The sequence below is a fragment of the Anthonomus grandis genome, chromosome 14 (genome assembly GCF_022605725.1).
Source record: "Anthonomus grandis grandis chromosome 14, icAntGran1.3, whole genome shotgun sequence".
NCBI lineage: Eukaryota > Metazoa > Arthropoda > Insecta > Coleoptera > Curculionidae > Anthonomus > Anthonomus grandis.
This window is the reverse complement of record NC_065559.1, coordinates 6,277,673-6,305,434: the sequence shown is the minus strand read 5'-3', so window position 1 is coordinate 6,305,434 and position 27,762 is coordinate 6,277,673. Positions and strand designations below refer to the sequence as shown.

Below are 27,762 nucleotides of genomic sequence, written 5' to 3'. Positions count from 1 at the left end.
GGGAACAAGCCACTGGTATAGTTAATTCAAATTCAAAAAAAATCAATTTTTGGTGAAAAATTCGATACGGGGGGGTATACCCGAAAAATGAAGAAACCCAAACTTTGAAGGCCTATATCTTGGCTTCTATGGGAGCTATCGGGAAAATTCCAACGGTTTTGTCTTAGTTTCGTCCTTCTGAATCCAACGAGACTATCCGCAAGGTCGTAGCTTCCATATTAGCTAAGATCTCGCATTTTTGTAGCCCATTTTTGGGCTCAAAAACGGGGTAAAAAATTGACTTTTTTCCGAATTATGAAAGAGCTATAATTCCACTTGTTCTGGTCGAATTCCGTTATAACCCGGTGTTTTCGTAATGTAGGTGATGGGAATAAGCCGCTGATAGGGGTTTCTAAAGCAATTTTTGGGTTTAAAGAAAATCGATTTTTCGCATTTTCAAAGTGCTATAATTCCCTTAGTTTTTATCGAAACTCATTATAACCCGGTGTTTTCGTGTTGTAGGTGATAGGAACAAGCCGCTGGTATAGTTAATTCAAATTCGAAAAAAATCAATTTTTGGTGAAAAATTCGATACGGGGGGGTATACCCGAAAAATGAAGAAACCCAAACTTTGAAGGCCTATATCTTGGCTTCTATGGGAGCTATCGGGAAAATTCCAACGGTTTTGTCTTAGTTTCGTCCTTCTGAATCCAACGAGACCATCCGCAAGGTCGTAGCTTCCATATTAGCTGAGATCTCGCATTTTTGTAGCCCATTTTTGGGCTCAAAAACGGGGTAAAAAATTGACTTTTTTCCGAATTTTCAAAGAGATATAATTCCACTTGTTCTGGTCGAATTCTGTTATAACCCGGTGTTTTTGTAATGTAGGTGATAAGAATAAGCCGCTGATAGGGGTTTCTGTAGCTATTTTTGGGTTTAAAGAAAATCGATTTTTCGCATTTTCAAAGTGCTATAATTCCCTTAGTTTTTATCGAAACTCATTATAACCCGGTGTTTTCGTGTTGTAGGTGATGGGAACAAGCCACTGGTATAGTTAATTCAAATTCAAAAAAAATCAATTTTTGGTGAAAAATTCGATACGGGGGGGGTATACCCGAAAAATGAAGAAACCCAAACTTTAAAGGCCTATATCTTGGCTTCTATGGGAGCTATCGGGAAAATTCCAACGGTTTTGTCTTAGTTTCGTCCTTCTGAATCCAACGAGACCATCCGCAAGGTCGTAGCTTCCATAATAGCTGAGATCTCGCATTTTTGTAGCCCATTTTTGGGCTCAAAAACGGGGTAAAAAATTGACTTTTTTCCGAATTTTCAAAGAGCTATAATTCCACTTGTTCTGGTCGAATTCCGTTATAACCCGGTGTTTTCGTAATGTAGGTGATGGGAATAAGCCGCTGATAGGGGTTTCTAAAGCAATTTTTGGGTTTAAAGAAAATCGATTTTTCGCATTTTCAAAGTGCTATAATTCCCTTAGTTTTTATCGAAACTCATTATAACCCGGTGTTTTCGTGTTGTAGGTGATGGGAACAAGCCCCTGGTATAGTTAATTCAAATTCAATAAAAATCAATTTTTGGTGAAAAATTCGATACGGGGGGGTATACCCGAAAAATGAAGAAACCCAAACTTTGAAGGCCTATATCTTGGCTTCTATGGGAGCTATCGGGAAAATTCCAACGGTTTTGTCTTAGTTTCGTCCTTCTGAATCCAACGAGACCATCCGCAAGGTCGTAGCTTCCATATTAGCTGAGATCTCGCATTTTTGTAGCCCATTTTTGGGCTCAAAAACGGGGTAAAAAATTGACTTTTTTCCGAATTTTCAAAGAGCTATAATTCCACTTGTTCTGGTCGAATTCCGTTATAACCCGGTGTTTTCGTAATGTAGGTGATGGGAATAAGCCGCTGATAGGGGTTTCTAAAGCAATTTTTGGGTTTAAAGAAAATCGATTTTTCGCATTTTCAAAGTGCTATAATTCCCTTAGTTTTTATCGAAACTCATTATAACCCGGTGTTTTCGTGTTGTAGGTGATGGGAACAAGCCACTGGTATAGTTAATTCAAATTCAAAAAAAATCAATTTTTGGTGAACAATTCGATACGGGGGGGTATACCCGAAAAATGAAGAAACCCAAACTTTGAAGGCCTATATCTTGGCTTCTATGGGAGCTATCGGGAAAATTCCAACGGTTTTGTCTTAGTTTCGTCCTTCTGAATCCAACGAGACCATCCGCAAGGTCGTAGCTTCCATATTAGCTGAGATCTCGCATTTTTGTAGCCCATTTTTGGGCTCAAAAACGGGGTAAAAAATTGACTTTTTTCCGAATTTTCAAAGAGCTATAATTCCACTTGTTCTAGTCGACACATCTCGTGAGAGTGTGTTTTCGTGTTGTAGGTGATGGGAACAAGCCACTGGTATAGTTAATTCAAATTCGAAAAAAATCAATTTTTGGTGAAAAATTCGATACGGGGGGGTATACCCGAAAAATGAAGAAACCCAAACTTTGAAGGCCTATATCTTGGCTTCTATGGGAGCTATTGGGAAAATTCCAACGGTTTTGTCTTAGTTTCGTCCTTCTGAATCCAACGAGACCATCCGCAAGGTCGTAGCTTCCATATTTGCTGAGATCTCGTATTTTTGTAGCCCATTTTTGGGCTCAAAAACGGGGTAAAAAATTGACTTTTTTCCGAATTTTCAAAGAGCTATAATTCCACTTGTTCTGGTCGAATTCCGTTATAACCCGGTGTTTTCGTAATGTAGGTGATGGGAATAAGCCGCTGATAGGGGTTTCTGTAGCTATTTTTGGGTTAAAAAAAAATCGATTTTTCGCATTTTCAAAGTGCTATAATTCCCTTAGTTTTTATCGAAACTCATTATAACCCGGTGTTTTCGTGTTGTAGGTGATGGGAACAAGCCGCTGGTGTAGTTAATTCAAATTCGAAAAAAATCAATTTTTGGTGAAAAATTCGATACGGGGGGGTATACCCGAAAAATGAAGAAACCCAAACTTTGAAGGCCTATATCTTGGCTTCTATGGGAGCTATCGGGAAAATTCCAACGGTTTTGTCTTAGTTTCGTCCTTCTAAATCCAACGAGACCATCCGCAAGGTCGTAGCTTCCATATTAGCTGAGATCTCGCATTTTTGTAGCCCATTTTTGGGCTCAAAAACGGGGTAAAAAATTGACTTTTTTCCGAATTTTCAAAGAGCTATAATTCCACTTGTTCTGGTCGAATTCCGTTATAACCCGATGTTTTCGTAATGTAGGTGATGGGAATAAGCCGCTGATAGGGGTTTCTAAAGCAATTTTTGGGTTTAAAGAAAATCGATTTTTCGCATTTTCAAAGTGCTATAATTCCCTTAGTTTTTATCGAAACTCATTATAACCCGGTGTTTTCGTGTTGTAGGTGATGGGAACAAGCCGCTGGTGTAGTTAATTCAAATTCGAAAAAAATCAATTTTTGATGAAAAATTCGATACGGGGGGGTATACCCGAAAAATGAAGAAACCTAAACTTTGAAGGCCTATATCTTGGCTTCTATGGGAGCTATCGGGAAAATTCCAACGGTTTTGTCTTAGTTTAGTCCTTCTGAATCCAACGAGACCATCCGCAAGGTCGTAGCTTTCACATTAGCTGAGATCTCGCATTTTTGTAGCCCATTTTTGGGCTCAAAAACGGGGTAAAAAATTGACTTTTTTCCGAATTATGAAAGAGCTATAATTCCACTTGTTCTGGTCGAATTCCGTTATAACCCGGTGTTTTCGTAATGTAGGTGATGGGAATAAGCCGCTGATAGGGGTTTCTAAAGCAATTTTTGGGTTTAAAGAAAATCGATTTTTCGCATTTTCAAAGTGCTATAATTCCCTTAGTTTTTATCGAAACTCATTATAACCCGGTGTTTTCGTGTTGTAGGTGATGGGAACAAGCCACTGGTATAGTTAATTTAAATTCAAAAAAAATCAATTTTTGGTGAAAAATTCGATACGGGGGGGTATACCCGAAAAATGAAGAAACCCAAACTTTGAAGGCCTATATCTTGGCTTCTATGGGAGCTATCGGGAAAATTCCAACGGTTTTGTCTTAGTTTCGTCCTTCTAAATCCAACGAGACCATCCGCAAGGTCGTAGCTTTCATATTAGCTGAGATCTCGCATTTTTGTAGCCCATTTTTGGGCTCAAAAACGGGGTAAAAAATTGACTTTTTTCCGAATTTTCAAAGAGCTATAATTCCACTTGTTCTGGTCGAATTCCGTTATAACCCGGTGTTTTCGTAATGTAGGTGATGGGAATAAGCCGCTGATAGGGGTTTCTGTAGCTATTTTTGGGTTTAAAAAAAATCGATTTTTCGCATTTTCAAAGTGCTATAATTCCCTTAGTTTTTATCGAAACTCATTATAACCCGGTGTTTTCGTGTTCTAGGTGATGGGAACAAGCCACTGGTATAGTTAATTCAAATTCAAAAAAAATCAATTTTTGGTGAAAAAATCGATACGGGGGGGTATACCCGAAAAATGAAGAAACCCAAACTTTGAAGGCCTATATCTTGGCTTCTATGGGAGCTATCGGGAAAATTCCAACGGTTTTGTCTTAGTTTCGTCCTTCTGAATCCAACGAGACCATCCGCAAGGTCGTAGCTTTCATATTAGCTGAGATCTCGCATTTTTGTAGCCCATTTTTGGGCTCAAAAACGGGGTAAAAAATTGACTTTTTTCCGAATTTTCAAAGAGCTATAATTCCACTTGTTCTGGTCGAATTCCGTTATAACCCGGTGTTTTCGTAATGTAGGTGATGGGAATAAGCCGCTGATAGGGGTTTCTGTAGCTGTTTTTGGGTTTAAAGAAAATCGATTTTTCGCATTTTCAAAGTGCTATAATTCCCTTAGTTTTTATCGAAACTCATTATAACCCGGTGTTTTCGTGTTGTAGGTGATGGGAACAAGCCGCTGGTGTAGTTAATTCAAATTCGAAAAAAATCAATTTTTGGTGAAAAATTCGATACGGGGGGGTATACCCGAAAAATGAAGAAACCCAAACTTTGAAGGCCTATATCTTGGCTTCTATGGGAGCTATCGGGAAAATTCCAACGGTTTTGTCTTAGTTTCGTCCTTCTAATTTTAACGAGACCATCCGCAAGGTCGTAGCTTCCCTATTAGCTGAGATCTCGCATTTTTGAAGCCCATTTTTGGGCTCAAAAACGGGGTAAAAAATTGACTTTTTTCCGAATTTTCAAAGAGCTATAATTCCACTTGTTCTGGTCGAATTCCGTTATAACCCGGTGTTTTCGTGTTGTAGGTGATGGGAACAAGCCGCTGGTGTAGTTAATTCAAATTCGAAAAAAATCAATTTTTGGTGAAAAATTCGATACGGGGAGGTATACCCGAAAAATGAAGAAACCCAAATTTTGAAGGCCTATATCTTGGCTTCTATGGGAGCTATCGGGAAAATTCCAACGGTTTTGTCTTAGTTTCGTCCTTCTGAATCCAACGAGACCATCCGCAAGGTCGTAGCTTTCATATTAGCTGAGATCTCGCATTTTTGTAGCCCATTTTTGGGCTCAAAAACGGGTTAAAAAATTGACTTTTTTCCGAATTTTCAAAGAGCTATAATTCCACTTGTTCTGGTCGAATTCCGTTATAACCCGGTGTTTTCGTAATGTAGGTGATGGGAATAAGCCGCTGATAGGGGTTTCTGTAGCTATTTTTGGGTTTAAAAAAAATCGATTTTTCGCATTTTCAAAGTGCTATAATTCCCTTAGTTTTTATCGAAACTCATTATAACCCGGTGTTTTCGTGTTCTAGATGATGGGAACAAGCCACTGGTATAGTTAATTCAAATTCAAAAAAAATCAATTTTTGGTGAAAAATTCGATACGGGGGGGTATACCCGAAAAATGAAGAAACCCAAACTTTGAAGGCCTATATCTTGGCTTCTATGGGAGCTATCGGGAAAATTCCAACGGTTTTGTCTTAGTTTCGTCCTTCTGAATCCAACGAGACCATCCGCAAGGTCGTAGCTTCCATATTAGCTGAGATCTCGCATTTTTGTAGCCCATTTTTGGGCTCAAAAACGGGGTAAAAAATTGACTTTTTTCCGAATTTTCAAAGAGCTATAATTCCACTTATTCTGGCCGAATTGCGTTATAACCCGGTGTTTTTGTAATGTAGGTGATGGGAATAAGCCGCTGATAGGGGTTTCTGTAGCAATTTTTGGGTTTAAAGAAAATCGATTTTTCGCATTTTCAAAGTGCTATAATTCCCTTAGTTTTTATCGAAACTCATTATAACCCGGTGTTTTCGTGTTGTAGGTGATGGGAACAAGCCGCTGGTGTAGTTAATTCAAATTCGAAAAAAATCAATTTTTGGTGAAAAATTCGATACGGGGGGGTATACCCGAAAAATGAAGAAACCCAAACTTTGAAGGCCTATATCTTGGCTTCTATGGGAGCTATCGGGAAAATTCCAACGGTTTTGTCTTAGTTTCGTCCTTCTGAATCCAACGAGACCATCCGCAAGATCGTAGCTTTCATATTAGCTGAGATCTCGCATTTTTGTAGCCCATTTTTGGGCTCAAAAACGGGGTAAAAAATTGACTTTTTTCCGAATTTTCAAAGAGCTATAATTCCACTTGTTCTGGTCGAATTCCGTTATAACCCGGTGTTTTCGTAATGTAGGTGATGGGAATAAGCCGCTGATAGGGGTTTCTGTAGCTATTTTTGGGTTAAAAAAAAATCGATTTTTCGCATTTTCAAAGTGCTATAATTCCCTTAGTTTTTATCGAAACTCATTATAACCCGGTGTTTTCGTGTTGTAGGTGATGGGAACAAGCCGCTGGTGTAGTTAATTCAAATTCGAAAAAAATCAATTTTTGGTGAAAAATTCGATACGGGGGGGTATACCCGAAAAATGAAGAAACCCAAACTTTGAAGGCCTACATCTTGGCTTCTATGGGAGCTATCGGGAAAATTCCAACGGTTTTGTCTTAGTTTCGTCCTTCTGAATCCAACGAGACCATCCGCAAGGTCGTAGCTTTCATATTAGCTGAGATCTCGCATTTTTGTAGCCCATTTTTGGGCTCAAAAACGGGGTAAAAAATTGACTTTTTTCCGAATTTTCAAAGAGCTATAATTCCACTTGTTCTGGTCGAATTCCGTTATAACCCGGTGTTTTCGTAATGTAGGTGATGGGAATAAGCCGCTGATAGGGGTTTCTTAAGCAATTTTTGGGTTTAAAGAAAATCGATTTTTCGCATTTTCAAAGTGCTATAATTCCCTTAGTTTTTATCGAAACTCATTATAACCCGGTGTTTTCGTGTTGTAGGTGATGGGAACAAGCCGCTGGTGTAGTTAATTCAAATTCGAAAAAAATCAATTTTTGGTGAAAAATTCGATACGGGGGGGTATACCCGAAAAATGAAGAAACCCAAACTTTGAAGGCCTATATCTTGGCTTCTATGGGAGCTATCGGGAAAATTCCAACGGTTTTGTCTTAGTTTCGTCCTTCTAATTTTAACGAGACCATCCGCAAGGTCGTAGCTTCCCTATTAGCTGAGATCTCGCATTTTTGTAGCCCATTTTTGGGCTCAAAAACGGGGTAAAAAATTGACTTTTTTCCGAATTTTCAAAGAGCTATAATTCCACTTGTTCTGGTCGAATTCCGTTATAACCCGGTGTTTTCGTGTTGTAGGTGATGGGAACAAGCCGCTGGTGTAGTTAATTCAAATTCGAAAAAAATCAATTTTTGGTGAAAAATTCGATACGGGGGGGTATACCCGAAAAATGAAGAAACCCAAATTTTGAAGGCCTATATCTTGGCTTCTATGGGAGCTATCGGGAAAATTCCAACGGTTTTGTCTTAGTTTCGTCCTTCTGAATCCAACGAGACCATCCGCAAGGTCGTAGCTTTCATATTAGCTGAGATCTCGTATTTTTGTAGCCCATTTTTGGGCTCAAAAACGGGGTAAAAAATTGACTTTTTTCCGAATTTTCAAAGAGCTATAATTCCACTTGTTCTGGTCGAATTCCGTTATAACCCGGTGTTTTCGTAATGTAGGTGATGGGAATAAGCCGCTGATAGGGGTTTCTGTAGCTATTTTTGGGTTTAAAGAAAATCGATTTTTCGCATTTTCAAAGTGCTATAATTCCCTTAGTTTTTATCGAAACTCATTATAACCCGGTGTTTTCGTGTTGTAGGTGATGGGAACAAGCCGCTGGTGTAGTTAATTCAAATTCGAAAAAAATCAGTTTTTGGTGAAAATTTCGATACGGGGGGGTATACCCGAAAAATGAAGAAACCCAAACTTTGAAGGCCTATATCTTGGCTTCTATGGGAGCTATCGGGAAAATTCCAACGGTTTTGTCTTAGTTTCGTCCTTCTGAATCCAACGAGAATATCCGCAAGGTCGTAGCTTCTATATTAGCTGAGATCTCGCATTTTTGTAGCCCATTTTTGGGCTCAAAAACGGGGTAAAAAATTGACTTTTTTCCGAATTTTCAAAGAGCTATAATTCCACTTATTCTGGTCGAATTCCGTTATAACCCGGTGTTTTTGTAATGTAGGTGATGGGAATAAGCCGCTGATAGGGGTTTCTGTAGCCATTTTTGGGTTTAAAGAAAATCGATTTTTCGCATTTTCAAAGTGCTATAATTCCCTTAGTTTTTATCGAAACTCATTATAACCCGGTGTTTTCGTGTTGTAGGTGATGGGAACAAGCCGCTGGTGTAGTTAATTCAAATTCGAAAAAAATCAATTTTTGGTGAAAAATTCGATACGGGGGGGTATACCCGAAAAATGAAGAAACCCAAACTTTGAAGGCCTATATCTTGGCTTCTATGGGAGCTATCGGGAAAATTCCAACGGTTTTGTCTTAGTTTCGTCCTTCTAATTTTAACGAGACCATCCGCAAGGTCGTAGCTTCCCTATTAGCTGAGATCTCGCATTTTTGTAGCCCATTTTTGGGCTCAAAAACGGGGTAAAAAATTGACTTTTTTCCGAATTTTCAAAGAGCTATAATTCCACTTGTTCTGGTCGAATTCCGTTATAACCCGGTGTTTTCGTGTTGTAGGTGATGGGAACAAGCCGCTGGTGTAGTTAATTCAAATTCGAAAAAAATCAATTTTTGGTGAAAAATTCGATACGGGGGGGTATACCCGAAAAATGAAGAAACCCAAACTTTGAAGGCCTATATCTTGGCTTCTATGGGAGCTGTCGGGAAAATTCCAACGGTTTTGTCTTAGTTTCGTCCTTCTGAATCCAACGAGACCATCCGCAAGGTCGTAGCTTCCATATTAGCTGAGATCTCTCATTTTTGTAGCCCATTTTTGGGCTCAAAAACGGGGTAAAAAATTGACTTTTTTCCGAATTTTCAAAGAGCTATAATTCCACTTGTTCTGGTCGAATTCCGTTATAACCCGGTGTTTTCGTAATGTAGGTGATGGGAATAAGCCGCTGATAGGGGTTTCTGTAGCTATTTTTGGGTTTAAAAAAAATCGATTTTTCGCATTTTCAAAGTGCTATAATTCCCTTAGTTTTTATCGAAACTCATTATAACCCGGTGTTTTCGTGTTCTAGGTGATGGGAACAAGCCACTGGTATAGTTAATTCAAATTCAAAAAAAATCAATTTTTGGTGAAAAATTCGATACGGGGGGGTATACCCGAAAAATGAAGAAACCCAAACTTTGAAGGCCTATATCTTGGCTTCTATGGGAGCTATCGGGAAAATTCCAACGGTTTTGTCTTAGTTTCGTCCTTCTGAATCGAACGAGACCATCCGCAAGGTCGTAGCTTCCATATTAGCTGAGATCTCTCATTTTTGTAGCCCATTTTTGGGCTCAAAAACGGGGTAAAAAATTGACTTTTTTCCGAATTTTCAAAGAGCTATAATTCCACTTGTTCTGGTCGAATTCCGTTATAACCCGGTGTTTTCGTAATGTAGGTGATGGGAATAAGCCGCTGATAGGGGTTTCTGTAGCTATTTTTGGGTTTAAAAAAAATCGATTTTTCGCATTTTCAAAGTGCTATAATTCCCTTAGTTTTTATCGAAACTCATTATAACCCGGTGTTTTCGTGTTCTAGGTGATGGGAACAAGCCACTGGTATAGTTAATTCAAATTCAAAAAAAATCAATTTTTGGTGAAAAATTCGATACGGGGGGGTATACCCGAAAAATGAAGAAACCCAAACTTTGAAGGCCTATATCTTGGCTTCTATGGGAGCTGTCGGGAAAATTCCAACGGTTTTGTCTTAGTTTCGTCCTTCTGAATCCAACGAGACCATCCGCAAGGTCGTAGCTTCCATATTAGCTGAGATCTCTCATTTTTGTAGCCCATTTTTGGGCTCAAAAACGGGGTAAAAAATTGACTTTTTTCCGAATTTTCAAAGAGCTATAATTCCACTTGTTCTGGTCGAATTCCGTTATAATCCGGTGTTTTCGTAATGTAGGTGATGGGAATAAGCCGCTGATAGGGGTTTCTGTAGCTATTTTTGGGTTTAAAAAAAATCGATTTTTCGCATTTTCAAAGTGCTATAATTCCCTTAGTTTTTATCGAAACTCATTATAACCCGGTGTTTTCGTGTTCTAGGTGATGGGAACAAGCCACTGGTATAGTTAATTCAAATTCAAAAAAAATCAATTTTTGGTGAAAAATTCGATACGGGGGGGTATACCCGAAAAATGAAGAAACCCAAACTTTGAAGGCCTATATCTTGGCTTCTATGGGAGCTATTGGGAAAATTCCAACGGTTTTGTCTTAGTTTCGTCCTTCTGAATCCAACGAGACTATCCGCAAGGTCGTAGCTTCCATATAAGCTAAGATCTCGCATTTTTGTAGCCCATTTTTGGGCTCAAAAACGGGGTAAAAAATTGACTTTTTTCCGAATTTTCAAAGAGCTATAATTCCACTTGTTCTGGTCGAATTCTGTTATAACCCGGTGTTTTCGTAATGTAGGTGATAAGAATAAGCCGCTGATAGGGGTTTCTGTAGCTATTTTTGGGTTTAAAGAAAATCGATTTTTCGCATTTTCAAAGTGCTATAATTCCCTTGGTTTTTATCGAAACTCATTATAACCCGGTGTTTTCGTGTTGTAGGTGATGGAAACAAGCCGCTGGTGTAGTTAATTCAAATTCGAAAAAAATCAATTTTTGGTGAAAAATTCGATACGGGGGGGTATACCCGAAAAATGAAGAAACCCAAACTTTGAAGGCCTATATCTTGGCTTCTATGGGAGCTATCGGGAAAATTCCAACGGTTTTGTCTTAGTTTCGTCCTTCTGAATCCAACGAGACCATCCGCAAGGTCGTAGCTTCCATATTAGCTGAGATCTCGCATTTTTGTAGCCCATTTTTGGGCTCAAAAACGGGGTAAAAAATTGACTTTTTTCCGAATTTTCAAAGAGCTATAATTCCACTTGTTCTGGTCGAATTCCGTTATAACCCGGTGTTTTCGTAATGTAGGTGATGGGAATAAGCCGCTGATAGGGGTTTCTGTAGCTATTTTTGGGTTTAAAAAAAATTGATTTTTCGCATTTTCAAAGTGCTATAATTCCCTTAGTTTTTATCGAAACTCATTATAACCCGGTGTTTTCGTGTTCTAGGTGATGGGAACAAGCCACTGGTATAGTTAATTCAAATTCAAAAAAAATCAATTTTTGGTGAAAAATTCGATACGGGGGGGTATACCCGAAAAATGAAGAAACCCAAACTTTGAAGGCCTATATCTTGGCTTCTATGGGAGCTATCGGGAAAATTCCAACGGTTTTGTCTTAGTTTCGTCCTTCTGAATCCAACGAGACTATCCGCAAGGTCGTAGCTTCCATATAAGCTAAGATCTCTCATTTTTGTAGCCCATTTTTGGGCTCAAAAACGGGGTAAAAAATTGACTTTTTTCCGAATTTTCAAAGAGCTATAATTCCACTTGTTCTGGTCGAATTCTGTTATAACCCGGTGTTTTCGTAATGTAGGTGATAAGAATAAGCCGCTGATAGGGGTTTCTGTAGCTATTTTTGGGTTTAAAGAAAATCGATTTTTCGCATTTTCAAAGTGCTATAATTCCCTTGGTTTTTATCGAAACTCATTATAACCCGGTGTTTTCGTGTTGTAGGTGATGGGAACAAGCCGCTGGTGTAGTTAATTCAAATTCGAAAAAAATCAATTTTTGGTGAAAAATTCGATACGGGGGGGTATACCCGAAAAATGAAGAAACCCAAACTTTGAAGGCCTATATCTTGGCTTCTATGGGAGCTATCGGGAAAATTCCAACGGTTTTGTCTTAGTTTCGTCCTTCTGAATCCAACGAGACCATCCGCAAGGTCGTAGCTTCCATATTAGCTGAGATCTCGCATTTTTGTAGCCCATTTTTGGGCTCAAAAACGGGGTAAAAAATTGACTTTTTTCCGAATTTTCAAAGAGCTATAATTCCACTTGTTCTGGTCGAATTCCGTTATAACCCGGTGTTTTCGTAATGTAGGTGATGGGAATAAGCCGCTGATAGGGGTTTCTAAAGCAATTTTTGGGTTTAAAGAAAATCGATTTTTCGCATTTTCAAAGTGCTATAATTCCCTTAGTTTTTATCGAAACTCATTATAACCCGGTGTTTTCGTGTTGTAGGTGATGGGAACAAGCCGCTGGTGTAGTTAATTCAAATTCGAAAAAAATCAATTTTTGGTGAAAAATTCGATACGGGGGGGTATACCCGAAAAATGAAGAAACCCAAACTTTGAAGGCCTATATCTTGGCTTCTATGGGAGCTATCGGGAAAATTCCAACGGTTTTGTCTTAGTTTCGTCCTTCTGAATCCAACGAGACTATCCGCAAGGTCGTAGCTTCCATATAAGCTAAGATCTCGCATTTTTGTAGCCCATTTTTGGGCTCAAAAACGGGGTAAAAAATTGACTTTTTTCCGAATTTTCAAAGAGCTATAATTCCACTTGTTCTGGTCGAATTCTGTTATAACCCGGTGTTTTCGTAATGTAGGTGATAAGAATAAGCTGCTGATAGGGGTTTCTGTAGCTATTTTTGGGTTTAAAGAAAATCGATTTTTCGCATTTTCAAAGTGCTATAATTCCCTTGGTTTTTATCGAAACTCATTATAACCCGGTGTTTTCGTGTTGTAGGTGATGGGAACAAGCCGCTGGTGTAGTTAATTCAAATTCGAAAAAAATCAATTTTTGGTGAAAAATTCGATACGGGGGGGTATACCCGAAAAATGAAGAAACCCAAACTTTGAAGGCCTATATCTTGGCTTCTATGGGAGCTATCGGGAAAATTCCAACGGTTTTGTCTTAGTTTCGTCCTTCTAATTTTAACGAGACCATCCGCAAGGTCGTAGCTTCCCTATTAGCTGAGATCTCGCATTTTTGTAGCCCATTTTTGGGCTCAAAAACGGGGTAAAAAATTGACTTTTTTCCGAATTTTCAAAGAGCTATAATTCCACTTGTTCTGGTCGAATTCCGTTATAACCCGGTGTTTTCGTAATGTAGGTGATGGGAATAAGCCGCTGATAGGGGTTTCTGTAGCTATTTTTGGGTTTAAAAAAAATCGATTTTTCGCATTTTCAAAGTGCTATAATTCCCTTAGTTTTTATCGAAACTCATTATAACCCGGTGTTTTCGTGTTGTAGGTGATGGGAACAAGCCACTGGTATAGTTAATTCAAATTCAAAAAAAATCAATTTTTGGTGAAAAATTCGATACGGGGGGGTATACCCGAAAAATGAAGAAACCCAAACTTTGAAGGCCTATATCTTGGCTTTTATGGGAGCTATCGGGAAAATTCCAACGGTTTTGTCTTAGTTTCGTCCTTCTGAATCCAACGGGACCATCCGCAAGGTCGTAGCTTCCCTATTAGCTGAGATCTCGCATTTTTGTAGCCCATTTTTGGGCTCAAAAACGGGGTAAAAAATTGACTTTTTTCCGAATTTTCAAAGAGCTATAATTCCACTTGTTCTGGTCGAATTCCGTTATAACCCGGTGTTTTCGTGTTGTAGGTGATGGGAACAAGCCGCTGGTGTAGTTAATTCAAATTCGAAAAAAATCAATTTTTGGTGAAAAATTCGATACGGGGGGGTATACCCGAAAAATGAAGAAACCCAAACTTTGAAGGCCTATATCTTGGCTTCTATGGGAGCTATCGGGAAAATTCCAACGGTTTTGTCTTAGTTTCGTCCTTCTGAATCCAACGAGACCATCCGCAAGGTCGTAGCTTCTCTATTAGCTGAGATCTCGCATTTTTGTAGCCCATTTTTGGGCTCAAAAACGGGGTAAAAAATTGACTTTTTTCCGAATTTTCAAAGAGCTATAATTCCACTTGTTCTGGTCGAATTCTGTTATAACCCGGTGTTTTTGTAATGTAGGTGATAAGAATAAGTCGCTGATAGGGGTTTCTGTAGCTATTTTTGGGTTTAAAGAAAATCGATTTTTCGCATTTTCAAAGTGCTATAATTCCCTTAGTTTTTATCGAAACTCATTATAACCCGGTGTTTTCGTGTTGTAGGTGATGGGAACAAGCCGCTGGTGTAGTTAATTCAAATTCGAAAAAAATCAATTTTTGGTGAAAAATTCGATACGGGGGGGGTATACCCGAAAAATGAAGAAACCCAAACTTTGAAGGCCTATATCTTGGCTTCTATGGGAGCTATCGGGAAAATTCCAACGATTTTGTCTTAGTTTCGTCCTTCTGAATCCAACGAGACCATCCGCAAGGTCGTAGCTTCCTTATTAGCTGAGATCTTGCATTTTTGTAGCCCATTTTTGGGCTCAAAAACGGGGTAAAAAATTAACTTTTTTCCGAATTTTCAAAGAGCTATAATTCCACTTGTTCTGGTCGAATTCCGTTATAACCCGGTGTTTTCGTAATGTAGGTGATGGGAATAAGCCGCTGATAGGGGTTTCTAAAGCAATTTTTGGGTTTAAAGAAAATCGATTTTTCGCATTTTCAAAGTGCTATAATTCCCTTAGTTTTTATCGAAACTCATTATAACCCGGTGTTTTCGTGTTGTAAGTGATGGGAACAAGCCGCTGGTGTAGTTAATTCAAATTCGAAAAAAATCAATTTTTGGTGAAAAATTCGATACGGGGGGGTATACCCGAAAAATGAAGAAACCCAAACTTTGAAGGCCTATATCTTGGCTTCTATGGGAGCTATCGGGAAAATTCCAACGGTTTTGTCTTAGTTTCGTCCTTCTAATTTTAACGAGACCATCCGCAAGGTCGTAGCTTCCCTATTAGCTGAGATCTCGCATTTTTGTAGCCCATTTTTGGGCTCAAAAACGGGGTAAAAAATTGACTTTTTTCCGAATTTTCAAAGAGCTATAATTCCACTTATTCTGGTCGAATTCCGTTATAACCCGGTGTTTTCGTGTTGTAGGTGATGGGAACAAGCCGCTGGTGTAGTTAATTCAAATTCGAAAAAAATCAATTTTTGGTGAAAAATTCGATACGGGGGGGTATACCCGAAAAATGAAGAAACCCAAACTTTGAAGGCCTATATCTTGGCTTCTCTGGGAGCTATCGGGAAAATTCCAACGGTTTTGTCTTAGTTTCGTCCTTCTGAATCCAACGAGACCATCCGCAAGGTCGTAGCTTCCATATTAGCTGAGATCTCGCATTTTTGTAGCCCATTTTTGGGCTCAAAAACGGGGGTAAAAAATTGACTTTTTTCCGAATTTTCAAAGAGCTATAATTCCACTTGTTCTGGTCGAATTCCGTTATAACCCGGTGTTTTCGTAATGTAGGTGATGGGAATAAGCCGCTGATAGGGGTTTCTGTAGCTATTTTTGGGTTTAAAAAAAATCGATTTTTCGCATTTTCAAAGTGCTATAATTCCCTTAGTTTTTATCGAAACTCATTATAACCCGGTGTTTTCGTGTTGTAGGTGATGGGAACAAGCCACTGGTATAGTTAATTCAAATTCAAAAAAAAAACAATTTTTTGGTGAAAAATTCGATACGGGGGGGTATACCCGAAAAATGAAGAAACCCAAACTTTGAAGGCCTATATCTTGGCTTTTATGGGAGCTATCGGGAAAATTCCAACGGTTTTTGTCTTAGTTTCGTCCTTCTGAATCCAACGAGACCATCCGCAAGGTCGTAGCTTCCCTATTAGCTGAGATCTCGCATTTTTGTAGCCCATTTTTGGGCTCAAAAACGGGGTAAAAAATTGACTTTTTTCCGAATTTTCAAAGAGCTATAATTCCACTTGTTCTGGTCGAATTCCGTTATAACCCGGTGTTTTCGTAATGTAGGTGATGGGAATAAGCCGCTGATAGGGGTTTCTGTAGCTATTTTTGGGTTTAAAAAAAAATCGATTTTTCGCATTTTCAAAGTGCTATAATTCCCTTAGTTTTTATCGAAACTCATTATAACCCGGTGTTTTCGTGTTGTAGGTGATGGGAACAAGCCACTGGTATAGTTAATTCAAATTCGAAAAAATCAATTTTTGGTGAAAAATTCGATACGGGGGGGTATACCCGAAAAATGAAGAAACCCAAACTTTGAAGGCCTATATCTTGGCTTCTATGGGAGCTATCGGGAAAATTCCAACGGTTTTGTCTTAGTTTCGTCCTTCTGAATCCAACGAGACCATCCGCAAGGTCGTAGCTTCTCTATTAGCTGAGATCTCGCATTTTTGTAGCCCATTTTTGGGAACAAAAACGGGGTAAAAAATTGACTTTTTTCCGAATTTTCAAAGAGCTATAATTCCACTTGTTCTGGTCGAATTCCGTTATAACCCGGTGTTTTCGTAATGTAGGTGATGGGAATAAGCCGCTGATAGGGGTTTCTAAAGCAATTTTTGGGTTTAAAGAAAATCGATTTTTCGCATTTTCAAAGTGCTATAATTCCCTTAGTTTTTATCGAAACTCATTATAACCCGGTGTTTTCGTGTTGTAGGTGATGGGAACAAGCCGCTGGTATAGTTAATTCAAATTCGAAAAAAATCAATTTTTGGTGAAAAATTCGATACGGGGGGGTATACCCGAAAAATGAAGAAACCCAAACTTTGAAGGCCTATATCTTGGCTTCTATGGGAGCTATCGGGAAAATTCCAACGGTTTTGTCTTAGTTTCGTCCTTCTGAATCCAACGAGACTATCCGCAAGGTCGTAGCTTCCATATTAGCTGAGATCTCGCATTTTTGTAGCCCATTTTTGGGCTCAAAAACGGGGTAAAAAATTGACTTTTTTCCGAATTTTCAAAGAGCTATAATTCCACTTGTTCTGGTCGAATTCTGTTATAACCCGGTGTTTTTGTAATGTAGGTGATAAGAATAAGTCGCTGATAGGGGTTTCTGTAGCTATTTTTGGGTTTAAAGAAAATCGATTTTTCGCATTTTCAGTGCTATAATTCCCTTAGTTTTTATCGAAACTCATTATAACCCGGTGTTTTCGTGTTGTAGGTGATGGGAACAAGCCGCTGGTGTAGTTAATTCAAATTCGAAAAAAATCAATTTTTGGTGAAAAATTCGATACGGGGGGGTATACCCGAAAAATGAAGGAACCCAAACTTTGAAGGCCTATATCTTGGCTTCTATGGGAGCTATCGGGAAAATTCCAACGATTTTGTCTTAGTTTCGTCCTTCTGAATCCAACGAGACCATCCGCAAGGTCGTAGCTTCCTTATTAGCTGAGATCTTGCATTTTTGTAGCCCATTTTTGGGCTCAAAAACGGGGGTAAAAAATTAACTTTTTTCCGAATTTTCAAAGAGCTATAATTCCACTTGTTCTGGTCGAATTCCGTTATAACCCGGTGTTTACACATCTCGTGAGAGTTGGGAATAAGCCGCTGATAGGGGTTTCTAAAGCAATTTTTGGGTTTAAAGAAAATCGATTTTTCGCATTTTCAAAGTGCTATAATTTCCTTAGTTTTTATCGAAACTCATTATAACCCGGTGTTTTTGTGTTGTAGGTGATGGGAACAAGCCACTGGTATAGTTAATTCAAATTCAAAAAAAATCAATTTTTGGTGAAAAATTCGATACGGGGGGGTATACCCGAAAAATGAAGAAACCCAAACTTTGAAGGCCTATATCTTGGCTTCTATGGGAGCTATCGGGAAAATTCCAACGGTTTTGTCTTAGTTTCGTCCTTTTGAATCCAACGAGACCATCCGCAAGGGTCGTAGCTTCCACATTAGCTGAGATCTCGCATTTTTGTAGCCCATTTTTGGGCTCAAAAACGGGGTAAAAAATTGACTTTTTTCCGAATTTTCAAAGAGCTATAATTCCACTTGTTCTGGTCGAATTTTGTTATAACCCGGTGTTTTCGTAATGTAGGTGATGGGAATAAGCCGCTGATAGGGGTTTCTAAAGCAATTTTTGGGTTTAAAGAAAATCGATTTTTCGCATTTTCAAAGTGCTATAATTCCCTTAGTTTTTATCGAAACTCATTATAACCCGGTGTTTTCGTGTTGTAGGTGATGGGAACAAGCCACTGGTATAGTTAATCCAAATTCAAAAAAAATCAATTTTTGGTGAAAAATTCGATACGGGGGGGTATACCCGAAAATGAAGAAACCCAAACTTTGAAGGCCTATATCTTGGCTTCTCTGGGAGCTATCGGGAAAATTCCAACGGTTTTGTCTTAGTTTCGTCCTTCTGAATCCAACGAGACCATCCGCAAGGTCGTAGCTTCCATATTAGCCGAGATCTCGCATTTTTGTAGCCCATTTTTGGGCTCAAAAACGGGGTAAAAAATTGACTTTTTTCCGAATTTTCAAAGAGCTATAATTCCACTTGTTCTGGTCGAATTCCGTTATAACCCGGTGTTTTCGTAATGTAGGTGATGGGAATAAGCCGCTGATAGGGGTTTCTGTAGCTATTTTTGGGTTTAAAAAAAATCGATTTTTCGCATTTTCAAAGTGCTATAATTCCCTTAGTTTTTATCGAAACTCATTATAACCCGGTGTTTTCGTGTTGTAGGTGATGGGAACAAGCCGCTGGTGTAGTTAATTCAAATTCGAAAAAAATCAATTTTTGGTGAAAAATTCGATACGGGGGGGTATACCCGAAAAATGAAGAAACCCAAACTTTGAAGGCCTATATCTTGGCTTCTATGGGAGCTATCGGGAATATTCCAACGGTTTTGTCTTAGTTTCGTCCTTCTGAATCCAACGAGACTATCCGCAAGGTCGTAGCTTCCATATTAGCTGAGATCTCGCATTTTTGTAGCCCATTTTTGGGCTCAAAAACGGGGTAAAAAATTGACTTTTTTCCGAATTTTCAAAGAGCTATAATTCCACTTGTTCTGGTCGAATTCTGTTATAACCCGGTGTTTTTGTAATGTAGGTGATAAGAATAAGTCGCTGATAGGGGTTTCTGTAGCTATTTTTGGGTTTAAAGAAAATCGATTTTTCGCATTTTCAGTGCTATAATTCCCTTAGTTTTTATCGAAACTCATTATAACCCGGTGTTTTCGTGTTGTAGGTGATGGGAACAAGCCGCTGGTGTAGTTAATTCAAATTCGAAAAAAATCAATTTTTGGTGAAAAATTCGATACGGGGGGGTATACCCGAAAAATGAAGGAACCCAAACTTTGAAGGCCTATATCTTGGCTTCTATGGGAGCTATCGGGAAAATTCCAACGATTTTGTCTTAGTTTCGTCCTTCTGAATCCAACGAGACCATCCGCAAGGTCGTAGCTTCCTTATTAGCTGAGATCTTGCATTTTTGTAGCCCATTTTTGGGCTCAAAAACGGGGTAAAAAATTAACTTTTTTCCGAATTTTCAAAGAGCTATAATTCCACTTGTTCTGGTCGAATTCCGTTATAACCCGGTGTTTTCGTAATGTAGGTGATGGGAATAAGCCGCTGATAGGGGTTTCTAAAGCAATTTTTGGGTTTAAAGAAAATCGATTTTTCGCATTTTCAAAGTGCTATAATTTCCTTAGTTTTTATCGAAACTCATTATAACCCGGTGTTTTTGTGTTGTAGGTGATGGGAACAAGCCACTGGTATAGTTAATTCAAATTCAAAAAAAATCAATTTTTGGTGAAAAATTCGATACGGGGGGGTATACCCGAAAAATGAAGAAACCCAAACTTTGAAGGCCTATATCTTGGCTTCTATGGGAGCTATCGGGAAAATTCCAACGGTTTTGTCTTAGTTTCGTCCTTTTGAATCCAACGAGACCATCCGCAAGGTCGTAGCTTCCACATTAGCTGAGATCTCGCATTTTTGTAGCCCATTTTTGGGCTCAAAAACGGGGTAAAAAATTGACTTTTTTCCGAATTTTCAAAGAGCTATAATTCCACTTGTTCTGGTCGAATTTTGTTATAACCCGGTGTTTTCGTAATGTAGGTGATGGGAATAAGCCGCTGATAGGGGTTTCTAAAGCAATTTTTGGGTTTAAAGAAAATCGATTTTTCGCATTTCAAAGTGCTATAATTCCCTTAGTTTTTATCGAAACTCATTATAACCCGGTGTTTTCGTGTTGTAGGTGATGGGAACAAGCCACTGGTATAGTTAATCCAAATTCAAAAAAAATCAATTTTTGGTGAAAAATTCGATACGGGGGGGTATACCCGAAAAATGAAGAAACCCAAACTTTGAAGGCCTATATCTTGGCTTCTCTGGGAGCTATCGGGAAAATTCCAACGGTTTTGTCTTAGTTTCGTCCTTCTGAATCCAACGAGACCATCCGCAAGGTCGTAGCTTCCATATTAGCCGAGATCTCGCATTTTTGTAGCCCATTTTTGGGCTCAAAAACGGGGTAAAAAATTGACTTTTTTCCGAATTTTCAAAGAGCTATAATTCCACTTGTTCTGGTCGAATTCCGTTATAACCCGGTGTTTTCGTAATGTAGGTGATGGGAATAAGCCGCTGATAGGGGTTTCTGTAGCTATTTTTGGGTTTAAAAAAAATCGATTTTTCGCATTTTCAAAGTGCTATAATTCCCTTAGTTTTTATCGAAACTCATTATAACCCGGTGTTTTCGTGTTGTAGGTGATGGGAACAAGCCGCTGGTGTAGTTAATTCAAATTCGAAAAAAATCAATTTTTGGTGAAAAATTCGATACGGGGGGACATACCCGAAAAATGAAGAAACCCAAACTTTGAAGGCCTATATCTTGGCTTCTATGGGAGCTATCGGGAAAATTCCAACGGTTTTGTCTTAGTTTCGTCCTTTTGAATCCAACGAGACCATCCGCAAGGTCGTAGCTTCCACATTAGCTGAGATCTCGCATTTTTGTAGCCCATTTTTGGGCTCAAAAACGGGGTAAAAAATTGACTTTTTTCCGAATTTTCAAAGAGCTATAATTCCACTTGTTCTGGTCGAATTTTGTTATAACCCGGTGTTTTCGTAATGTAGGTGATGGGAATAAGCCGCTGATAGGGGTTTCTAAAGCAATTTTTGGGTTTAAAGAAAATCGATTTTTCGCATTTTCAAAGTGCTATAATTCCCTTAGTTTTTATCGAAACTCATTATAACCCGGTGTTTTCGTGTTGTAGGTGATGGGAACAAGCCACTGGTATAGTTAATCCAAATTCAAAAAAAATCAATTTTTGGTGAAAAATTCGATACGGGGGGGTATACCCGAAAAATGAAGAAACCCAAACTTTGAAGGCCTATATCTTGGCTTCTCTGGGAGCTATCGGGAAAATTCCAACGGTTTTGTCTTAGTTTCGTCCTTCTGAATCCAACGAGACCATCCGCAAGGTCGTAGCTTCCATATTAGCCGAGATCTCGCATTTTTGTAGCCCATTTTTGGGCTCAAAAACGGGGTAAAAAATTGACTTTTTTCCGAATTTTCAAAGAGCTATAATTCCACTTGTTCTGGTCGAATTCCGTTATAACCCGGTGTTTTAGTAATGTAGGTGATGGGAATAAGCCACTGATAGGGGTTTCTGTAGCTATTTTTGGGTTTAAAAAAAATCGATTTTTCGCATTTTCAAAGTGCTATAATTCCCTTAGTTTTTATCGAAACTCATTATAACCCGGTGTTTTCGTGTTGTAGGTGATGGGAACAAGCCGCTGGTGTAGTTAATTCAAATTCGAAAAAAATCAATTTTTGGTGAAAAATTCGATACGGGGGGACATACCCGAAAAATGAAGAAACCCAAACTTTGAAGGCCTATATCTTGGCTTCTATGGGAGCTATCGGGAAAATTCCAACGGTTTTGTCTTAGTTTCGTCCTTCTGAATCCAACGAGACCATCCGCAAGGTCGTAGCTTCTATATTAGCTGAGATCTCGCATTTTTGTAGCCCATTTTTGGGCTCAAAAACGGGGTAAAAAATTGACTTTTTTCCGAATTTTCAAAGAGCTATAATTCCACTTGTTCTGGTCGAAGTCCGTTATAACCCGGTGTTTTCGTAATGTAGGTGATGGGAATAAGCCGCTGATATGGGTTTCTAAAGCAATTTTTCGGTTTAAAGAAAATCGATTTTTCGCATTTTCAAAGTGCTATAATTTCCTTAGTTTTTATCGAAACTCATTATAACCCGGTGTTTTCGTGTTGTAGGTGATGGGAACAAGCCGCTGGTATAGTTAATTCAAATTCGAAAAAAATCAATTTTTGGTGAAAAATTCGATACGGGGGGGTATACCCGAAAAATGAAGAAACCCAAACTTTGAGGGCCTATATCTTGGCTTCTATGGGAGCTATCGGGAAAATTCCAACGGTTTTGTCTTAGTTTCGTCCTTCTGAATCCAACGAGACCATCCGCAAGGTCGTAGCTTATACGATAGCCGAGATATTGCATTTTTGATGCCCATTTTTGGCCTCAAAAACGAGGTCAAAAAGTGACAATTTCCAAATTTTCAAAGTGCTCTCAGTCCTTTATTTCTGATCGAATCCTGTTATAACCCGGTATTTTCGTGATCTACTTGATGAAAGCAATCCGCTGGTATAGTTAGTTCGAATTCGAAAAAAAATATTTTTCTGATAAAAATCCAAACGGGGGGGTATACCCGAATAATGAAAAAACCCAAACTTTGAAGGCCGATATCTCGACTTCTATGGGAGCTATCGGGAAAATTCCAACGGTAACGAGGTCGAAAAAATACTCGATTTCTTAGTTCTGCTCGGATTTCCTTATAACCCGGTATTTTCGTGATCTACTTGATGAGAACAATCCGCTGGTATAGTTAGTCCGAATTCGAAAAAAAAAATTCTGAAAAAAATCCAAACGGGGAGGTATACCCGAAAAATGAAAAAACCCAAAGTTTAAAGGCCGACATCTCGGCTTCAATGGGAGCTATCGGGAAAATTTCAACGGTTTTGTCTTAATTTCGTCCTTCTGAATCCAACGAGACCATCCGTTAAGTCGTAGCGTTTACGATAGCCGAGATATGGCATTTTTGATGCCAATTTGTGGAGATATCCCGCAAAAGTACCCAAAATGGGACACCCTGTACTTGTAAAATAAATCAGTTAAAAATTTTTGTGCATCAATTGTTAAATATAAAGTCTCTGCACTAGCCTTTTGAGAAAGAAATCCAATGGTGGGAAAAGGGCAACTTAACTGACCTGTTAATTAACATTATTTGAATCGTATCTGTTCACCTGCTAATTTTTCCCTTTAACTTAAAAATAACACGATACGAAGTTAGTGAGATTCCTTTATAAAAATATATTTAAATGTGTTTCGTTTGTTTCAGGTATGGTTTCAAAACAGACGAGCGAAATGGCGCAAACGGGAAAAATCCCTGGGTCACGAAACCAGCGTACTGATTCATCCCGATCATCAACTTACGGAGTACCAAGTGCCATCCATGATGCCATCGATCAACGATCCATTCTGGCCCCGGGTCCAGATTCCCTCGAGCTACGCGAATTCTTCCCTGACATTCCCGTGGGTGCACAACCAAATGGCCGCCGCGGTCCCGAACATCCAGGCGTATCTGATGACGAGGTTCGCGTTGGCGGAAAGTGCCGCCAAATTCGGGATTGCGAGCGAAAAACTGAAGGCGGAACCGGACGCGAGCTCGAGGGATTGCAGTCCGCCGCCGCCCCCGTAGTTTTAGAGGTTATTTTGTTGGGATTGTGTTAATTATTAATATTTATAATATAGAAATTAATTTTTAGTACTTCTAGATTGTTAGGCATGTTCACTTTTAGTATATAAATTTTACATATTTGGCTATTTGTTTTATTTGATTTTAAGGACGGATCTAGATATTATTTTTTGAAAGGGGGTCTATTTGAAGAGTCCAGGACAATCCCCTCTGGAAAGACTTTTTTATATCGCAAAGCACAATTTTCAATAAGAGAATATGAGTAGGTTGAATACTCTATATGAGTATTTGGACTGGTCATCTCTTACTTTACCTTTTTATTTTTACAGTAACATAGAGAATAGTGAAATGTGTTGAGTATTTTAAAGCTTTCTGTGGAGTCATTGCTACTGTTTAAGCCCGATTGCCTTAATAATGAAAATTCAGAATGGATGTAATAGAGCTCATTTTGGTCCTCAAACTGTCAAAATATTCTCTAGATCGTGGTCTTCTCAAAAGTACAGGGTGTCTCAAAAGTGGACGTCCAAACAAAAGAAGGCGATGGAGAAAGTCATTTACAATCAAAATAACTATATACAGGGTGGTCCAGTTCAAACGTCATTAACTTTAATACGTGACAGAGAATTTAAAAAGAAATAGACTTTTATTATAAAATGTTTCTCAGAAATGTTTAATAACAAAGATACAGGGTGTTAAAGTTAAGAATAATTAATCGTTTATTTATCATAACTTTTAAACTACCAGCTTAATTTTAATTAAATTTCGCATGCAGGTTATTGTAGTAAATTATCAATTACTGATGAAGCCAATTTTTAAAAAAATTGCCAGTGGCATAACATACGGAGGGACTTGGTCCTTTTTTGTCTCAAATCTGCGAGGTGATAAAATATTTTTTTATAGCTCCGTGCGGAGCTATTTACATCTGTGGTAATAGTTGAAAAAAAAAATATAATCTGAAACCATTGACTTTGTATCCCTCCAATCTCTGAATTTCTATTATTAAGAGGTCCCTTTGAGAAAATGGACTACTTTTTTGAATTCTAATTTATTTGCTTGCTATTTGGTGCGACTGTGGCTCTAACGAGTGCACTGTTTCATAATTTTGATTTGGATGCGTAATTGTTTGTTTCAGTAATCTTAATATGTTTAATTTTATCGCACAAATCACTTGCTAAAATTTACTACAGAAAGCTAACAACTATCAAGAAAATTAAATTAATTATAAATAATGTAAAAAGTGATTTCATTGCTGCTAAATATTACAATAATAGTTCATAGTTCATTCGTGCCAGTGGAGTCGAAGTTTAAGAAAAAATGAAAATCCTACCGTGTCCCTCCACTTGTTTATTAAACGCAATTCTGTTTTACAATTCCTGATCTGTTCTTCTACTTCAGACTGACTTTCATTGTTGAAAACAACTTCTTTGAAATATCCCCTTAGCACAAAGTCTATGAGGCTTAGGTCAGGTGAGCGCGGCGGCCATTGGATGGTTCCTCCCATTTCAATCCATCAATTATTATTAAAAATAGTTTTAGAATGCGTTATTATTCAGGAAGAGTGAGGAGGAGCTCCATCGTGTTTTAGAGATATGTCTTCAAGTAAATCGTTTAAGTTATGTGGAAAGAAAGGTAAGTAATCCTCACCATTAAGTCTTCCTGGTAGCTTGAGTGGTCCAATTCAATTGCCTTTAATGATCCCCGCACATAGATTGACTAAAATATGATGCTGAACCGATAATTTCTTACAATTTTAGAATTAGCATAGTCAAAGTCAAATATTGCTTTATTGTTATAACATTAAAATGTTTTTAACAAAGCTAGAAAAATTAAAACTTACAAACTACAAGTATAAAATTTAAAATAAAAAAAAAAAATATTTAAGACACAAATATAAAATACGAACATACATACAAAAACATAACCATTGATCGTATATATATAATCGGTCACTTAAAGTATATCATTTAAAAATTCTTCAACAGAGTAATAGGTCTTAGCAGCAAGCAATCTCTTTAAATGTTTTTTGAATATCCTAGGCGAAGTTAAGTTTTTAATAATGATAGGCAGATGATTAAAGATAGAAATGCTGTCAAAAAAAATTATTTTTTTTGTTAAAGCTGAAGTAGTTCGAGGAAGGTGCAAAATCATCTGATTCCTGCTTGGGTACCGAGCACTCCTGAGCAAGAATCTTTCTCTGTACTTATAGATTATGCAAGCAGTCTCAAGAATATACAGACATGGGAGAGTTAGTATTTTATTTTGGTGAAATAGAGGACGACATGAATCGCGGGGGGTTAGCTCCACATATATATCGAATGGCCCGTTTTTGAATAACAAACAACATTTGAATAATGTAACTGCTTGCACTGCCCCAGAAAGCGATACCATAGCGAAGGTGGGATTCAGAGAGGGAACAATAAATGGATTTGCCAATTTTTGGACCAAGTTCCTGTACACTGATCCTGACAGCATAACAACCAGATGTTAGCTTTTTGGCAAAAAGATTTATATGTGTGTCAAATTTGAGATCTTTGTCTATGAAAATTCCAAGAAATTTGCTGTCAGGGTTAATCTGAATTGGATCACCATCTATCGAAACATCTTTAAGATTACATTTAAAACATAGCAAATTAGTTTTTGTTGGATTTAATGTAAGTAAATTAGAGTCACACCATCTTTTTACCATCTTAAGATCCTCCAGGATGATCTTATGGAGAGAATCTGAGTCCAGAGCCTGCCACAATATTGTGGAATCATCTGCAAATATAGTGAAGACACCGCGAATAGAGAGACCAGCCAGATCATTTATGTAAAGCAAAAATAGAACTGGGCCTAAGACTGAGGCCTGAGGCACTCCCCGTCTAATAAAGCTATATTCTGAGTATTTACACATAGTCCCAAGATAAAGCAGTTCCTGACAAAACTGAATCTTATTCCATAGTCAGTAGCCGAAAGTGCTTGAACAAGTTGCGCATGATAAGGAAATAACTGATTCCTTGTGAAATTCGATAAATGAGGACTGAGGGAAGTCCCGAACGAATGATGCTATATGCGACGAAATAAAATTCAATATTCTTTTTATTGCAATTCATAATTTTCAGTACCAATTAGTTCTTCTGACAAATAAGTCATGGGCTTCATGGCAGAAGGGTAGATGTCTTAAGTGTACTTCAAAATCAAGATATAAACCTACGCCAACTCAATAGCCACAATACAATTCATTGATCATCTGGATAAACCTGTCGTCAATCAATGATCACTAAAAATGTATAGTTAAAGCAGTTGAGCAGCATTTCCAAAGTAATGTTTAGTCTTTTTTTCTTTTTTTTCAAGAATATCTGGTATTTGCGATAATAGCGTTACAAGGGACCACTGAAATTTTTTTTAATCACCCTGTAGCACAAAAACTAAGAAAGCTATGGCAAATTTGATTAGTGCATCTTTGGAGTCATTAAAAAGTAGCACGGTGTTGCAAAAACTGTCTCTCACATACTGTATTTATTTAGTACTGCTATTTATATCCAATTTGCGTCATATTCCGACTTGAATTGACCTCCTAAAGGCAACCGTTTCTTATATACTCGGGCAGACCATGGTTCTAGAATCTAGAAGATTCGATAACCTTCCAGGCATCCCCAGAGATATCGTGCGGTGTGCCGGGCAGCTGATATTCACGACGTTGCCAACATCATTACAATATAGACTTTGGTTTTAACTCCCAATGCCTTCCTCTGAAGACTGTACTTCAGTGGTGCCCTTTTTTTCCCAGTCCCTGTTCCAATATATAACTTTGCCGCATGCTAGAATTAAAATTTAAATCGTGCTGAGATA

At 38.2% G+C, this 27,762-nt stretch overlaps 1 protein-coding gene and 1 long non-coding RNA gene across 3 annotated transcripts in view; both read left to right on the top strand.

The window, feature by feature from the left end:
• The window catches only part of LOC126744803 (paired mesoderm homeobox protein 2-like), a 63,136-nt gene extending 39,081 nt beyond the window's left edge, over window positions 1-24,055 (top strand). For both annotated transcript variants that reach the window (XM_050452365.1, XM_050452366.1), the window contains exon 3: window positions 23,575-24,055. In XM_050452365.1, the coding sequence (XP_050308322.1) occupies window positions 23,575-23,934 (360 nt within the window). In that variant the 3' untranslated portion in view covers window positions 23,935-24,055. The remainder of the gene's footprint in view (window positions 1-23,574) is intronic.
• On the top strand, window positions 4,028-22,524 carry LOC126744808 (uncharacterized). The gene is made up of 3 exons (XR_007663309.1): window positions 4,028-4,112; window positions 12,295-12,592; window positions 22,436-22,524. It is a non-coding gene; the product is annotated as an uncharacterized LOC126744808 (long non-coding RNA).
• Window positions 24,056-27,762: the final 3,707 nt, after the last annotated feature.